This window comes from Notamacropus eugenii, chromosome 5 (assembly GCF_028372415.1).
Source record: "Notamacropus eugenii isolate mMacEug1 chromosome 5, mMacEug1.pri_v2, whole genome shotgun sequence".
Taxonomy (NCBI): Eukaryota; Metazoa; Chordata; class Mammalia; order Diprotodontia; family Macropodidae; genus Notamacropus; species Notamacropus eugenii.
In genome coordinates this window covers 387,270,849-387,288,027 of record NC_092876.1, presented here as the reverse complement: position 1 = coordinate 387,288,027, position 17,179 = coordinate 387,270,849, and the positions used below count along the sequence as shown (strand labels likewise).

At 35.2% G+C, this 17,179-nt stretch overlaps 1 protein-coding gene across 4 annotated transcripts in view; it reads left to right on the top strand.

Moving 5' to 3' along the window:
• The window catches only part of STS (steroid sulfatase), a 189,443-nt gene that overhangs the window by 15,655 nt on the left and 156,609 nt on the right, over positions 1-17,179 (top strand). The window contains exon 1 of one of the 4 annotated variants that reach the window (XM_072614452.1): positions 3-176. The exons of 2 other annotated variants lie outside the window; for them this stretch is intronic. In XM_072614452.1, the coding sequence (XP_072470553.1) occupies positions 163-176 (14 nt within the window). In that variant the 5' untranslated portion in view covers positions 3-162. Of the gene's footprint in view, positions 1-2; positions 272-17,179 lie in introns of those variants that run through there. One more of the 4 variants, XM_072614454.1, reaches the window with a different exon arrangement.

Below are 17,179 nucleotides of genomic sequence, written 5' to 3'. Positions count from 1 at the left end.
TCCCTTCTGGACCCTGCCCAGTTTATCAGTAGTTAATATGTTACCAAAAATGTGGCAACCAGAGCCAAACACATCATGTAAACTTAGAACCCCTTGTCATATGATCAGGACATAATTTAACTCAGCTGTCACTCCCTGAAGTTCTGAATACTTTTCTTCTCTATGCTCTCATCAATGTGAGTACTCTTTTCCAGAACTACAGATTACTGTCTATTCATATTCCACCCTGTGCATCTTATCTATTTCCTCCCATTAGTGTCTTCATTGGAAGGTAAGTGGAGTAATGATTTTTCAGAAAGAAATGAAGGAAATACTCAGAATTAGAGGTGGAAAGACTGAATGGGATCCGTACATATATAAGCCACCTTCACTTTAGACACCTGAAAAATGAGTAGTTAGATCCTAAGGAGAGGACAGCATCAATGGTGTATCATTTTGAGTATCTTTCTATTATATATGTCCTTCTGATACATCAGTGTCAAAGTTACAATGATTACTAAATTCATTAATTTAAATTCCAACTTTTCTTCACTTTTCATTTTTTAACACTGAAATATTTATTGTCAACCTCAGAGTTTGGTCTAAGAAAGACAAATGGAATTAGGTTGCAGAATTGTGGATAAGTTGTCATATTCAAAGGTATATATGTAAATATATAAAACTTTCCTTCTAAGGGAAATAGGAGGTAGATTTGAAACTGTGGGTAAGAAAATTTGGAGAAAGAACATGAAGACCTGTGATAGCCTTCCTTCTCTTTCACTGGTGGGGTCTCTTTAAGGATCCCTAGACAAATTGCTTGAATAAGCAAGATCTGCCTGGGATTATGGAGAAGTTGGGGAGGTAATAGACACTTCCCCCTCCCTCCTTCTTCCCAGCCATAGTAATACAACTTTGATCTTTTATAGGTGTTTCCATCCTCTGGTTCAAGTCTGTAGAAGAATCCCTTCATACCTAAAGACTAAACTGCTTCCCTTGTCTTCATTTATAATTCTGATTCTTTTGTATATAAGACAAAGTAGGCAGCCTTCTAAATAAAATTAAGTGAATTGCCTGAGGTAGTTGGCAACCAAACAAAGATTGAAATCATGTTTCTTGAATTCTTGACACTTGTGATTGTCATTCCTGTTTCCAATCCTGTCCTTCCTTGTTATAACTACAACAGGAAATTTTATCTTTTTAACTCACTTTGAATAAAGCAACTAGACTATAAAATTCACTTTCCCCCTCTAAAATTGTGAACCTGTATTCTTGTACTTCCTCATAGTCAAAGCTTCCTTTATCACTGACAACTTCAACATTTTTCTGCACTCTTTTGAATATTGTAGAAGGTATATAGAAATCATGCATACATAACTGTGAGAATGCCTGCGGATTCCACTTGGGTGCCACAGGAAATGCAGGAGCAGAGTGACCATATGAAGTGGCATTCAGTTCTCTCTGTTGCTGTGCATTGAGACTTGCATTTCCTCTTTATACTGATATTTTGCCAATAGCTCAAAGAATTGGACTGGGCATGTGATATTCCAATCAAAGGGGGATCCTGTTGACTTGGACAGCTGAAAAATTCACAGCATCTTAGATATAGTTTATTAGAAAAAACAGTCTGCTTTCTTGTGTTTCATATGTGAGCCCTGGGATTATTGTAAATTGTAGAGATGATTCCATTAGTTGCTAAACCCAAATAGCTTATTATTTATTTGGTTCAATCCAAATTGACCTACCGACTATCCTGGGTCCAGACTGGTGATCTGCTACTGTGAGGATCTGGAATCAAGATATTACTCCTTTTAACAAGTATACATGATGATTCTTAGCAAAAGTATATTCACTAACCTTGGGTCTTAGCAGCTCTCAAGAATGGGCAGTTTTATAAGATCAGACATGATTCTGCCCTGGGGTGACCTTGCATTTTTATGGTCAAAGTATTCTTTCCCACTAGCTGAGGTAGTCTCACCCACCAATTCAAGCTAGCTACTAGTGTGAAATCAGCCCCTACCTGCATTCTTGATTCTACCTTTCCTCCAAATGCCTACATTAACTATATTTGTGTTAGAGTTCTAGTGTTGAGGAATACTAGTACCTCTGGTGTGAGGGCTTGTGGAGCCCCTTTCAGGGCTGCTCTTCCACTTTTGGTGTCCACCTGATTCACCCAATTTTCACCTGTGGCTTGAAGAAGCTGTGGCATGCACAGCAGCCACATCCTAGTAAACCATAAACAGGCTACACAAGGTTCAGGGTAACCAGTGGGCCTCTAACCTGTCAGTGAGTTAAGGGGATGTCTACCCCCAGCATTTGAAGACTCCCCACTTTCCCTCCCCCACCATCAGACTAGATGGACGAGAACAATTTGGTCCAACAGCTATGAAGGTGGCTAAAGCAGGTACTGTGGAGCACTTAAAACTTGATCAGACATTGAAGACGCCAAAGTCATCCACTGCATCATATGCCATCTCTAGTCTTCTTGATTTCATTGATGAAATTGAAAGTGAGGCTGAGGGCTTTGTGTAACTGCCTCATTTAAATCCAATTCTCATGCAAGCCAAGACATCACCTCTTCAAAAAGGAAGGACTAACAATGAACAATAGTGGTAGCCACCACATTAGTTATAATAGTGAATGTTTTTAGTTTGCTTAGGTCTAGATTCATCTTCCTGAGTTCAAATCCATCCTCAGTTACTTACCAGTTATATACCCTGGACAAGTCACTTAACCCTGTTTGCTTCAGTTTCTTCAAATATAAAATAAGATGGAAAAGGAAATGACACACCACTCTAGTATTTTTGCCAAGAACTTCAAATTGAGGAAACTGCATAGATCAATACTGTTCTACAATTTTTGACCTTAGAGAGTTGCCTGACAAGTTAAGTGAAACTTGCCAGGCCTAGAGGCCTGTGTGGGCTACCCGAGTCTTCTTACCTCACCTCCGAGGTCTTCGGTTGGCCAAAACCGGATGCTCATATGAGAGAAAGGACGTTCCAGAGTCAAACAAGGGTTGAGCTTTATTTCAGGGTCTCGGTTACAAGTGCAGGGAGGTCTTCCTTAGGAGGAAGAGGGGGAGATTTCCTAAGGAGGCTAAGATCTTAAGGGATTGGAAGTAGAAGTACAAGCGGGGAGAGAGGGGGAGGGGAGAGAGGAAAGAAGAGAAGCAGAGCCTACTGTCCTCTTGGCTCCTCACGTGCTAAGAGAGCTTTCAGGCTTCCTCAATCCTACTTAACCTTCAGCCGCATAGTTTGCATCTGAATACCATGCTGTTAGGTAACTAGGTATGCCCAGATCCGGGACAATCTCGAGGGCGGGGAGATCTCTCTCCCATCACGTTTCTCACGGGAAGAGGCGGAATTACTCGAGATAGCTCGGTTCACCTCGATCCCCTGCCGTTTCCTGGGGGGGTCTCGTGAGAGCTCTAAGATTTAGAAGCTCCCACCTTTACCCGCCCGAGACTGTCCACACGGAATTGAGCTTCCAATCCCAACAGAAACTTGTTTGTCCAAAGTGACAAAGCCAATATTTATCATGTCTTCCTGATTCCAAGGCCAGCTCTCTTTCCACTATACAAAGTTGTCTTGGATAGACAGACTATTGTTTTTCTCCTCACCTCTGTACTTCCTCAGAAAGCATTTTCAGGGAAAAGGATGTTTTAGAGAATATTATTGACTGAATGAATATAGCTCTTAGTTATTCAGAGGGAGTAAATTTTAAATCTTAGATTATCATCTGTCTGTGGCTGGACCTGTGATTTCATTAGTAAAGGGGATTATTGGTTCAGACAGTAATTGTACAACAATTTAGAGAGTTGTCTGGGCCCTAAGAGATTAAGTGATTTACTCAACTATAATAATTCAAAGCCAGTTTGAATTAGATTTGGGACTTAAACTCAAGTCCTCATTTTTAGGCTGCTTTTGTCTTCTAATCAGGGCTGCCAGTCCTTCTAATACTCATTAAACTTCACTGCTATCCTCACTTCTCTTCCCATGTGTACAAGAAGGGAATGCATACCAATAAACAAAATTACAAAAATCTGTAGATATTTATTATGTCCCCAGTGGTTCCAGAAATACCTGGCACATAGAAGGTGCTTAATACATTGTTAATTGAATTTAATTCAATGCCTTGAGTCCTATCATGTACTGTAGTGGAAAGGTATTAAAGAAATAAAACAACTAAACTATGTGTACTAATTTAATAGAGTTATTAAGTGTCTACTATTTGGAATGCACTGACTGCGAGGGGTCCTTTTGAGCTAGAAAGGTCAATATGAAATGTTTCTTTCTCTCTTGAAACTTATAGGTGTCTCCCTCTCACTGATTATTTCAGAAGTTACCAGTGCTCCCTGAAGAGTTCAATCCACTAGTCTTTTCTTAGTTTTTATCCTCTGAATTCTTTTAGGCTTTTGATATGTTGGTGTCTACACTCTTCTCCTAAATACTTTCCTCCTTTGGCTTCTATGACATTGTTTTTTCCTGGTTCTTCTGTCTGACCACTTTTTCTCAGTCTCATTTTCTTCTTCATTTTCCATCTCCTGACCCCCTAATTGGAGGTGTCCCCCAATATTCTTCCTTATGGCCTTTTCTCTTTTCCCTTTATCCTTAATGATCTCTTTGGTTCTCATGTGTTCAATTATCTCAACACATAAGACTTTCATCTAGATATATCTAGATATCCCTTCATCCACACTCTCTCTTCTCCAAATCTGGCTTCCATGCAGCTGCCAGAATGACCTACCTAATGCACATGTCTGACCATGTGTTCTCCTCCCCCCCAAAAAAGATAAAACTATTGTTCCCTAGAACAAAAATATAAGGTCTTCGCATTTGGGTCCCTCAATATAATTTTGCATCAGCCTACCTTTTCAGCCCTATTTCACATAATTTCTTATTACATTGTATATGTTCTGCCAAACACAACTAACAACCATTCCTCAAACTCATCATTCTACCTTCTACTTCCATGTTATTGCACAAAATATCCCTCATACTAGAATGAACTTCTTCCTCAATTCTTTCTCTCAGAATATTCATCTTATAGTTTCACCTCAGTTCTTACCTGCTCCATCAAGTTTTCTCTGATTCCTTTTTATCCCCAGCTGTTAGTTCTATTTCTAGCTTATTTGCCTTATATTTACTTCTTTGGATATATATTCCTCCAGTAGAATGCACTTTTTTTTTAAGATGGAGACTTTTGGGTGGAAGGGTCTTTTTACTCTCCCCAGATCCTAGCATTGTCTTGTGCATAAATTACTAAATTAAATTGAAATATGGAAATAAAAATGCATAATGCTAGTATTTCTGTATCACTTTAATGTTTACAAAGTGTTTTCTCCACCAACTACCTTGTAAAGTTGATATTAATATTCCAATTTTATAAATTAGAAAAATATAACTTACTTTGTATGATCAAAAGAATTTTACATTGCAAGTCTAAAATACTTAGTTTTTAGCCTCAACTTATGTACTTTGATCTTAGTCCAGTGTATCACATGAGGACATTGAACTAGAACATCTCAAATGTCCCATTCAGCTCTTTTGTGTCAGAGCCGGAATTAGAACTTAGATTTCCCGACTTGAAAACAACTTTTCTTTCTAATATGCCATGTTGTTTTTCCATTACTATACAGTTCAAAAGAGAAATATAAAGTGCAGCAGATTCTAATGAAGGAGATATCATTACTGGATGTGGGGATCAGGAAGATACAATGGAGCAGGTACTTTTAAGGCTTAGATAGAACTTTAGCACTGAGAGGTAGGATAAGGTTGATTAGAAGGGCATTATAGCCATAAGGAAAGGTATGAGCAAAGGTGCGAAAGCAGGAAATCATAGTACAGACCTGCACAATTTGTAACTTTCTTCAAGCTACAGATAGGTTACATTAGAGACTGACAATGATTAGTTACTGTGAGTCACTTGACAAGCAGGAGAGTGTTCAGCAAGTTTGTTGCCTTGATAGCAACAAGTTTCATAAGTAATTTAGGAAACAAATGAACTCAATTAAAAATTCTTTTTATAAAGTCTGCTATTCTTTTTCAGTCGGACAGCTTGAGTATACCATGATATCTATGAAATTAACTAAAGAAGAGAAACAGACTTTACTTTAAAAACTAATCATATTATTGGAGGGTATTTGTTTTTATTTTAGTGGTGGCGTTTTGTTCCCCCTCCCTCCAAAATTATGTTTTCCAAAGAATATTGACTTTCATCCTTTTTATACCCTGAAATATTAATCCAATATTCAATTATTGTTGTTTTTAAGGTACAAAGTTTTTTGTCCCAGAAAAGAATTCTAGAAGGCTATTGAGAACAACCAACCTCAATTTTTGTTGTTGACGTTTATCCACTGAAGTTTTAAAAGCATCTCCTAAGAACCTTTACTTTTTCTCTCTAACTTTGTTAGGTGAACCAGAGAGGCTCAATTTTAGATTTCCACAGGCATAGCTTATTTTCAAAAACAATTGTTTAACTCCCAAAGGTTCACCTGGCAAAGCCTCATTCAACATATTACGATCAATAAGAGCTGTTGTTTCTGTGTCCTTGGAACCTACATGGAAAGGCAGTTTCGAAAGGTACTTATAGAAACAGCTCTTTCCATCATGCCAGGACTCACATTAAGGGACAAGCTTCTTTCTCAGACTATTTTAAGATTAGCATCAATAGAAAAATAAAATGCAATTTCTCCCTTCCATGCCTCCCACCCCGCCAAAAAACAACAACAACAAAACCTGTTTTCAACAGAAACTCCTATGAAATATTTATAATATTGATATCTCCTCAGTTTCATATTCATCTCATAATCCTTGTCATGATTCCTAAGCTTTCTATATACTTATTTTTCACTTTTGTAAAGTAACAGCATGAGGAATTTTACCTTCTTTCAGAGGACTCTCTTCCTTTCTATATTTTCTTTCTCATATCTCATTAGTTTCCATGGATTTAATGATCATATCTATGTATATGACTTTCAGATCTAAGTATCTAGCCCTATTCTCTCTCCTGACCTCTACAATCCTTGGATATTCCCAACTGAATGTCCCACAGGAATCTTAAACTTAACATGTCCAAAACAATTTATCTTTTCCCTGAAACCAACCCTAATGTTGCTATTTATGGACAACCACATAGGTTTGCAACCTTGAAGTTATCTTCAACTCATCATCACCTTTCCTATATCCAAATAGTTGCCAAGTCTAATGGATTCTACCTCCACAACTCCTTCTTTCCACTCACATGGTGACTACTCTGGTTCAGGCCATCATTACCTTTTGCCTCAAAAACTGCAAAAGCCTCCTAATTGGCCTCTCTTCTATAAATACCTCCCCTGTCTAATCCATCCTCCACATAGAGGAAAATGATGTTCTTTTTTTCCTACAGTTTCACAACTTTCAGTTCACTTTTTAAATTTTATTTTTAATATTAATTTTTTTTTAATTTTAGAGTTCCCAATTCTATCTCTCCTTCCCACTGAGCCTCCTTTACTCATTGAGAAGGCAAACAATGTGATATCAATGGTACATGTAAAGTCATGCAAAACATATTTCTATATTAGCCACATTGCCAAAAAAAGTAAGAAAATTCGTGAAAGTGGAAAATGTGTGCTTCAGTCTGCACTCAGAATTCATCAGCTCTCTTTCTGGAGGTGAATAGCATTTTTCATCATGGGTTCTTTGGGAATTGTCTTGGATCACTGTCAATCAAAATAACTGTCTTTCACAGTTGATCATCTTTACAATATTACTGTTATTATGTTATTATCAGTGTTCCCTTGGTTATGCTTACTTCACTTTGTGTCAGTTCGTACAAGTCTTTCCAGGTTTTTCTGGAACCATCCTGCTTATCATTTCTTATAACACCATAGCATTCCATTAAATCACATAACACAGCTTGTTCAGCTATTCCCTAATTGGTGGGCATCCCCTCAATTTCCACTTCTTTGCTATCACAAAGAGAGCTGCTGTGTTTTTGTATATCACTAATCTGTTCTTGCCTTTCAACTTACATGTGTGATTCTTCTCTATTTATATTCAAAATGATAGAATTGGAGGTGAACATAAAAATCATCTTGTCCAAACTCTGACTCCTTACTATAGCATTCCTGACAATTATAATCATAGAATCTCTCAAGGTTTAAGTCCCTAAAATAAAAGATTCATAGCCTAAAGATGTCTTTGATACTTTGTTACCCTAGGATATAACTTAGAATGTATATGGCATTTAAAAATTAGGTAATCATTATTTTTATATAATGTATTATAGCTAGATGAAACTAACTAAATGGAACCACGACTAACACTTACTTAACTTTCTGTGTGTAATTACTCTTTATCAAACATGATGTGACCTACAACATAGCCATACAATCATAGTCTTCCTATTACTTGTAATGTATTCCCTGAGTCCAACTTCCTGATTGATATATGTGTCAGATAATTAGGTTCTCTAACTAGAATATTTATAATGCAAATTCAGTTCTCTTTCCTTTCCTCAACTCATTATCCTTCCTCTGTAATCTGGATAGCCTTTTTGGTTTCCTCTCTAGTCTCTAGACACTCCCATTTAATGGGAGGCATGTCCCCTAGATGTCTATCAACTTTCTTCAATTCTAGTCCTTTAAGAGAAAGAACTCTTTTCACTTGTAATCCTCAGTTTCCCTTTATATCACGTCTTGTAACTATTCTTAAGCAATCAGCAGGCCTAGTCTAAAAAACCTAAATCAGCCTAAAGCACAGTTACTTCATAATCTTTAAAAATTACTTCTGGAAACACCTTTTGTTTTTCTCTAGGTGTTGCATCCTAATTTAACTCTACATTTATAGGCTGTTTAGGTCTTTCTCTCTTAGGCAGTGCAAGTGGTATATTTATTGCAGCTTAATCCTGTCATAGATTCCCCTACTCCACCCCCCAAAATGTGTTCATTCATCATTAATGACAGAAATGAGAGGAAGAAGAGAAGTGTCATAGTTGTCTTCTAAAAATTACTATTCTTAAAATTTATGGGAGAGAAAAAGGGTAAGTGTTAGTTTAGATTGTTTCCATTTATATGAATTGTGGCCTACTTTTCTTTTTTTTATATATTAATTTTATTTTATTTTTTTTAGTGTTCTACAGTCACTACCATAAAACTTATATTTTGTTTCCCCCTACCTACCCCCCTTCAACTCCCCTCCCTCCCTGAGATGGCATACAATTCTATATAGATCTACACATACATTCCTATTGAACACATTTTCACTATGGTCATGCTGTGTAGAACTAAAATAAATGGGAGAAATCATATAATAAACCAAAACGTTAAACACACACAAAAAAATGATCTGCTACATTCTGCGATTGAATTCCATAGTTCTTTCTCTGGATGTGGAAGGCATTTTGCCTTAGAAGATCATTGGGAATTTTTTTTTTTTTGTCCTTGCATTGCTATAAAGATCCAAGTCTACCAGAAGAAACTCTCACACACTGTGGTTGTTCCTGTGCACAAAGTTCTCCTGGTTCCACTCCTTTTGTTCAGCATCAGATCACATAAGTCTTTCCAGGCCTCTCTGAAGTCTTCTTGTTCATCATTTCTTATAGTGCAATAGTATTCCATTACATTCATATGCCATAATTTATTCAGCCATTCCCCAATTGATGGGCATCCCCTTGATTTCCAGTTCTTGGCCATTGTGGCTTACTTTTCAAAGAGGATTGCCCTATTGCTCAAATCCAGGTTTTATACAATTGTCCTTTTATCAAAAATTGTTTTAGTAAGTGGGCAAAAAAGATGTTTGCTACTTAGTTCTGTTGTGCTTTCATTTGAAGTTTGTAGATCAGTGTTGGAAGTATGCCACTCTATTTTAACAAGAAACTAACATGAAACATCTTTAAATATTGATTATAGTTTCAAATGTCATAGGGAGCAGTAGAGAAAGCTGGGGAAGAAAGAATGTTTCTGGTACAACAGACACCTCAGAAATTGTTGCTTGCAGCTTTGACTCTAACAAGATCAGTTCCATTTTTGAAAAAAATCTAAAGGATTGTATTTTCTTTCACTTTATGTTCTCTCCAAAATAACTTTTGTATTACTGAATTCTATTTCATGGTAGAAATGACATTAATATGAGTACATGTTTAATGTTTCACCTTCCAGGTATATACTAGTTTTACTCTGGGATACCAAGGCAGTCTCTTAATTAAGAAAGTAAAGTAAGGCAGAGACCTTCAACTTTGTACTAGGATGGAAGGGGACAAGGCTTGGTCACCATAGACAGGATGAAAGTCCATTTGCTTCAACCAATGTATAAGGTCAAAGGAAGACATTTTAATTATATGACACAGAGCTAAACTTCCTGACTTATGTATGGATTAATATACCCCTTCATAGGTTATGAATTGGTTCCAGGACCTTGAAAAGACTCAGACATTTAAACTTTTATAAAATTTCTGAGTGAAAATTCTAATCTCGATCATATCAGATGACTCTAATTCTAGTAATAAAACCACAAGTCAGTGGGTGGATTTTGCAAAATATAAGGTATGCCCTTTCCTAGGGTAGATTTTGTATCTATGTCAGTATGTAATCAACTTTTGTCATCTTCCTGGAAGCTTCTGTAAAGTTGGGTGTGGTCAAACTGTATAAAGAAAATTATGTAGAGAAGGTGTTTAGGACTTGGTATTAAAGCAGACTGATTGAGAAGAGGTTGCTATATTGTAATTTAAAGGTGGCTACAATTTAGATAAGACTTTTGATGGTAGAAGCCAAGATGATTGATATATGCTTTAGTCAGTGACAAAACAGAGATCTGGATGTGGCATCATGGCCAGGAAGACCTGGATTCAAGTTATGCCTCTTGACACAAACTGGCTCTGTGAATGGGGAAGTCATTTAACTTCTCAACACTCTAGGTAACCCTTTAAGACTCTAAGTTGTGGAGAAGGAATTGAACTGTTTCCGTAGACAAAGCTTCCTCCCCTGGAATTTCCTTGTATCAGTAAAATCACAGGTCCAGTTCTTATTCTTATTTTGGGAAAGTATTGGGATACAGTGGGAAAATAACCATCTCTAGAGTAAAAAACCTGAGTTCAGATCCTAGCACTGACAATTACTTTGTGTGTGACTTTCGACAAGTTACATAAATTCTCTGGGCCTCAATTTCCTCACCTGTAAAATGAAAGGATTGAATCAGATGGTTTCTGTGGTCGCTTCTAGCTCTAAATCTATGATATATGAGTATTTTTTAAAAGAATGCTTTTATTTAATCTTCTCTTCTCAACATCAATAAGCAACGTCCTACTGTGAGGCAACTAAGTCAGAGTAAAAATGAATGTAAACAAAGCAAAGATGAACCTCTTAGGATTTTTTAAATATTTAATTTCAAACAGAGATGAGAATGGAGGGACTTTTCGGTAAACACATGTGACATTTGAAGGATCAACCTGTATTCTTATCAGTGTCAAATAGGTTCTGCAGGACTTCTCTATTGTGCCTTACATATAGTAGGTGATTGTAAACATTTGTTGAATCAAATTGTTATTTCTGTAATTTATTTTTATATTTATCTTGTATTATTTTGATTTTTTTGCTGAAGTTTTGTCAAATAATTTATTTCCTAAATTCATTGAGAAAGGACAGAATCCCTTGTTTCTTACCTGGCTTCCAAGACTTTAAATGCTCTTAAGTACAGTTTTATTTTTATTTAATCTGCATCGGAACTTTAAATTTTGATGGAAAAAAATTTGACCATATTTGTATTCATTTCAACCTATAGTAGACTGGCATTTTTTAGGCTCTGCTATATGATCTAATCCCCGATAAAACTGACAGAATGTGTAGTTGAGCTGAAAAGCTCCATGATTTATTCATAGTAAACTAATATAGCATTCATTATCCTTCCTTAATGTTCTAAGGTATGATGTGAGATTTTCTGTGGGGTCAAAAAATGTGTGTTTCTAAATGTCTAATATCAATATATATTATGTGTTTCCAATGTAACACCATTTTCTTAAGATATCTTAATATCTCAATTTAGAATTAAAAATTCCTGAATTCATAGTAATTAACTGGAGATAGTCAAGGAAGGAAGGGGAATATATTTCATTTTTGGCTTCCCTAATGTTTTTCTTATTTAAATAATATTAAAATGGATCCATTATCCTCAGGCGGAAAAAATCAAACTTTCTTTGTTTCTTTCTCTGAAACAGTTATTGAAACTGAAGGATTATAGAAGTTGAAATAGTCTGTTAAGTTAATTAGTGTATTCTAAGGTTTTGGGGTTTTTTTTTCAACAAGGACAGAAAGAATAATTAATATTGTCCATGAGGTTTTGCTCTTCTTTCTCCTTTGTATGCTATATAATTTGTTCAGCTAATTTCATTTTTGTTTTGAAGTTTAAGGCAAGGTAAATTGTTATTTGGCAGAGAACAAAACCTTCAATTTATCTAAATCTGTTGGCTCCAGCATGATACCTACCACATTCTATCTCCATCTATAATTTGTTGCTATGATGAGATTGCGGTATTTGATTACATCTTATTAGCTGATTCATAGTACCTAGGGTAACACATGACAGTGTTTCATCATCAAGTGCATTTATGCAATATTTATTTTTCTACTACACAGGCCTATTAAGATGTTCTAGATCGTTTCTTTTCTTCATATCCAGGAAGATTGTATTTGACAAGCATATAATTTCTCCATTCTTTTTAGACATTTTCTTGTCTCTACTACAAACCTTCCCTAAGTTTCTTACTCCTTACCTTATTTGGGATCCTGGTCCTCATATAGATAAAGGTCTAATTAGTGCTACATTTATTAGGGTAATTATTGCATATTTCTTGTTCATACATCACATTGCCATGTTTATTTTTAAAGTGTAGAACTGCAGACACAGAAATTAAACTATAGCTCACTCCTATCTAAAGATATTCACCAAAAGACTTGCTTGTTCCCATCATGTAGAAGTAATTCAAAAGTATGAATATTTTCATGAATATTAGTAAAGTCTAACCTTAAGAAGTAATATGAAAATTCTTATAAAGAAATAAAAACTATTTAGTTTGTAATTAGGTTTCTAGAGGAATACTGTATCTAGCTAGAATGTTAGTTCTAGACCTTTCTCAGAGGAAATATACCTATTTTAGGTGTGGATCTTTAAAAAAAAAAAATCATGCCATGTACTGGATGGATCAGTTCTTAACTTTTTCTTTTTTGTATATTTGAATGATAGACTCTTTCTGCTGTCAGGAAAAGCCTGTAGACCCCTGTGACAATAGTGTTTTTAAAAGGATAAAAAAAATACATGGGATTACAAATGAAACCCATTATATTGACATACAATGTTCACAATATTAAAACAGCCAAACAACAACAGAAATTCATGTGTCCCAGATTCATCTAATCTAGATGAAGATATTCTTCATAGACTAAGAAGTTATAAGAAAAACATAAGTTATTTACTTGATTTGAATAAGAAATCATATTTATTTAGGGGTCTTAATTTTATTTCCTCATGTGTAAAGTAAAGGGCTTGGACCACCACGGCTCTGAGGTCCCTTTCAGCTCTAAATCTGTGACCGTATTAAGATAAGTTATGAAATAAAGGGGTCAGAAGATCATAGGCTTAGAGTTGCAGGAACTTTAGAAGCCATAAAATCCAACTAACACATTTTACAGATGAGAGAACTAAGGCTCAGAGAAGTTAGTTTCCTAAAATCACAGAGCTAATAAGTATCTGAGGTAGGATGAGAACTTAGGTCTCCCTTGATTCTAAATCCAAGAACTATCCACAATGCCCCCTAAATTTTAATTCCTTTTATCAGGTTTCTGAATAAATAAATTACTCACACAGAAACTTACTCAAGTGCCTATCATTTCCCAAACTACCTATATTCATTAATCCCTTAAAGAACTATGCTTAATCCTCATCTTGACTTCTTCATTCTCATCTTGCCTGATGAACTTGTGTTCTCATCTATCAAGGAATCAGATTTCTGTTAACAATTAGTTGTAATAAGCCAACAGGAATTTCATTAGGGAGATACTGACAAGATAAATTTCTGTCAAATGTAAAAATCTTTTTTTTTTTTTTTTGAGCTGAGAGTAGGAGTAAGGAGTGGTGGATAGAAATAGGTTTAACCTATAGTTTCCAAAGAGCTTTGGTCACCTTTCGTTAAACAGGGAACTCCCCTTATTTGTGAAGCATGTAGAAATAATATCTTGACTATATGTCTGTTTTTTTAGGTTTTCTTTCCTTCCTTCCTTCCTTCCTTCCTTCCTTCCTTCCTTCCTTCCTTCCTTCCTTCCTCTTTTTTTCTTTTTTCCTCATTTCTTATTAAGTGGCTTCCATATTAGAGGCCAAGTTTAGGAACATATTAATCAATCAGTTTTGGACAGTTTTTCAAAACATAATATTGGATCTTATTTAAAAATTTTAAAAAAATGAAAGTTTAAAATTGGAACCTAATCTTGTTCAGCCTCTATTCACTATTGTGAAACAAATTATATAAGACATAAATGTGTTCTAATTTTAACATCTAAACTAGATAAAGGGGTAAATGTGGACTATTTTCTACCTTCACATTCTATGTGCATCTGATTCTTTCTCTCCAGTCACAAAGCTGTCATCATAGTCCTCATTCTCTCTCACCTAAATCACTGCAGCTTCTTCCTCATTGATCTCCCTGCCTCAGATGTCTCACCAGGCCAGTTCATCCTATTCACTGCCACCAAAGTAATTTTCCGTAAGAGCAGATTTGACCATGTGATTTCCCCTACCCAGTCTATCCGGTGGCTTCCTTTTGTCTCAAGGATGAAATATAAACTCCTCTTTTTATCTTTTAAAACCTTACACACCCTGGCCCCATCCTATCTTTCCACTTTGGGTAGACAGTAATCTACCCAAACTGTCCTTCTTTCTTATCTTCTCCTATCACATTCCATCTCTTGTCTCTCTGGCTTTGTACTGACTACCACTGATGCCTGGATTGCACTCCCTCCTTACAATTTCCCTCTTCCTTTAAGATGCAGCTCAAATACCTTTTCCCTCAACTGCTAGTGCCTTCTTTCCAAAAATACTTTGTGTTTAACTACTTTGCGTGTTGTTATATTTATCAATTTTATATTGTATATATTTGTATAGGTACTTGTTATTTTTCCTATTAGAATGTAAACTCCTTGTGAAGTATGGATTAATTCTTTCTTTGTACTTCTATCCTCAAAGCCTGGCATAGTGCTTGGCATGTAGTAAGTATTTAATAAATACTTGTTGATTTATTGGTTACACCATTATATATGCACCAGGGTACTACTTTAGACTCACCTTGAAGACAACCAGACTAAATGTGGTATGGTTGTTTGTTTATTTTATCATGGGTTTTATATCTGCTTGCTCTGTTTTTAAAAATATATATTTATTTTATTCTGAACTTATGAAATAAGACAAACATCTCCATAACATATTAGAATAAGAAACAAAAAAGATGATTGTACATGAAACTGCAAATCTATTATGTAGAACTTAGTATTCTTTTTAAATATGTAATAGTTATCATGTAAATTTCTCTTTTTTCCTCTTTTTTCTTCCCTTCTCCCCCTTCTTCCCACCTTAGAGATGGCTACCATTAGACACAAATATATAAATCTATATAATTCATTCTATACAGACTTCTTATTTCTCCGGATGCAGAAAATGTCTTCCTTCATAGGTCCTTTGTAGTTAATTTGGGAATTTATAATAGTTAAAATTACTTAGTCACTAAAAGTTGTTTGTAAAACAGTATTATTATTACTGTATGCAATGTTTTCTTGGTTCTGCTTATTTCACTCATTATTTCATGAAAGTCTATCCAATTTTTTAATCAATGAGCTCATCATTTCTTATAGTACAATAGTATTCCATCATAATCATATACTACACTTTGTTTAGCCATTCCCCAATTGATTGCATCCGTGCAATTTTCAGTTCTTTGCCACTACAAAGAGGGCTGCTATAAATATTTTAGAACATAAAGGTTCTTTTCCTTTTCCCTTAATCATCTTGTGATCTGTGAAGCAGATCTAGTAGTGATATTGCTGGGTCAAGGTTATAGACAGTTTAATAACTTTGAGTATAATTTCAAAAAGCTCTCCCAAAATGGTTGGATCAGTTCACAGTTTCACTAAGAGTTGACTTGGTGTCCCAGTTTTTCTACATCCCCTCCAACATTTGGTCACTTTTCTCTTCAATCATTTTAGCAAATCTGGTAGGTGTAAAATGATATCTCAAGGTTGTGTTAATTTGCATTTCTCTGATCAATAATGATTTAGAACACTTTTTCATATGACCATAAATTGTTTTGTTTTCTTCATCAGAGAAGTGCTTGTTCATAACCTTTGACCCATTTATCAATTGGTGAATGACTTGTATTCTTATAGATTTGAGAAAGTTCTGTGATATGAGACCTTTATCTGAGACTGTAAACCCCCCATTTTCTGATTTCTACATTTGTTTTATTTGTACAACCCCTTTTTAATTTAGTGTCATCAAAATTATCCATTTTACACCTCATACTGCTCTCTATCTCTTCGCAGTCACAAATTGTTCACCTATCTATAAGTTTGATGGGTAATATGTTTCATGGTCTTCAAATTTTCATGTGATATTTCTCTTTATATGTAGGTTATCTATCCATTTTGACTTTATCTTGGTAAATGGTATAATGGTCTGTGGCCAATTTCTGCCAGACTGCTTTCCATCTTTCCCAATGATTTTTACCAAAGAATAAATTCTTGTCCCCAAAACTTCAGTCTTTAGACTCATCAAACACAAGGTTATTACAGTCATTTGGTGCTGTAAATTGTATGTCTACTCTGTTCCATTGATTTACCTTTCTTTTCTCATAGCTAGTACCAGTTAGTTTTGGTAATTACTGCCTTACAATGTAGTTTAAGATTTGGTAATGATAAACCTCCTTTCTTTACATTTTTTTCCCATTAGTTCCTTTGATATACTTGATCTTTTGTTCGTCCAAATGAATTTTATTATTTTCTTCAGGAAATTCTTTTGGTAATTCAATTGGGATGGCATTGAATATATAAACTAGTCTAGGTAAGATTGTCATTTTTATTATATTGGCCCTGCCTACTCATGAGCAATCACTATTTCTCCAATTATTTGAATCTGATTTTATTTGTATAAAAACTTTTTAAAAATGATTTTGTTCATATAGTTCCTGGATT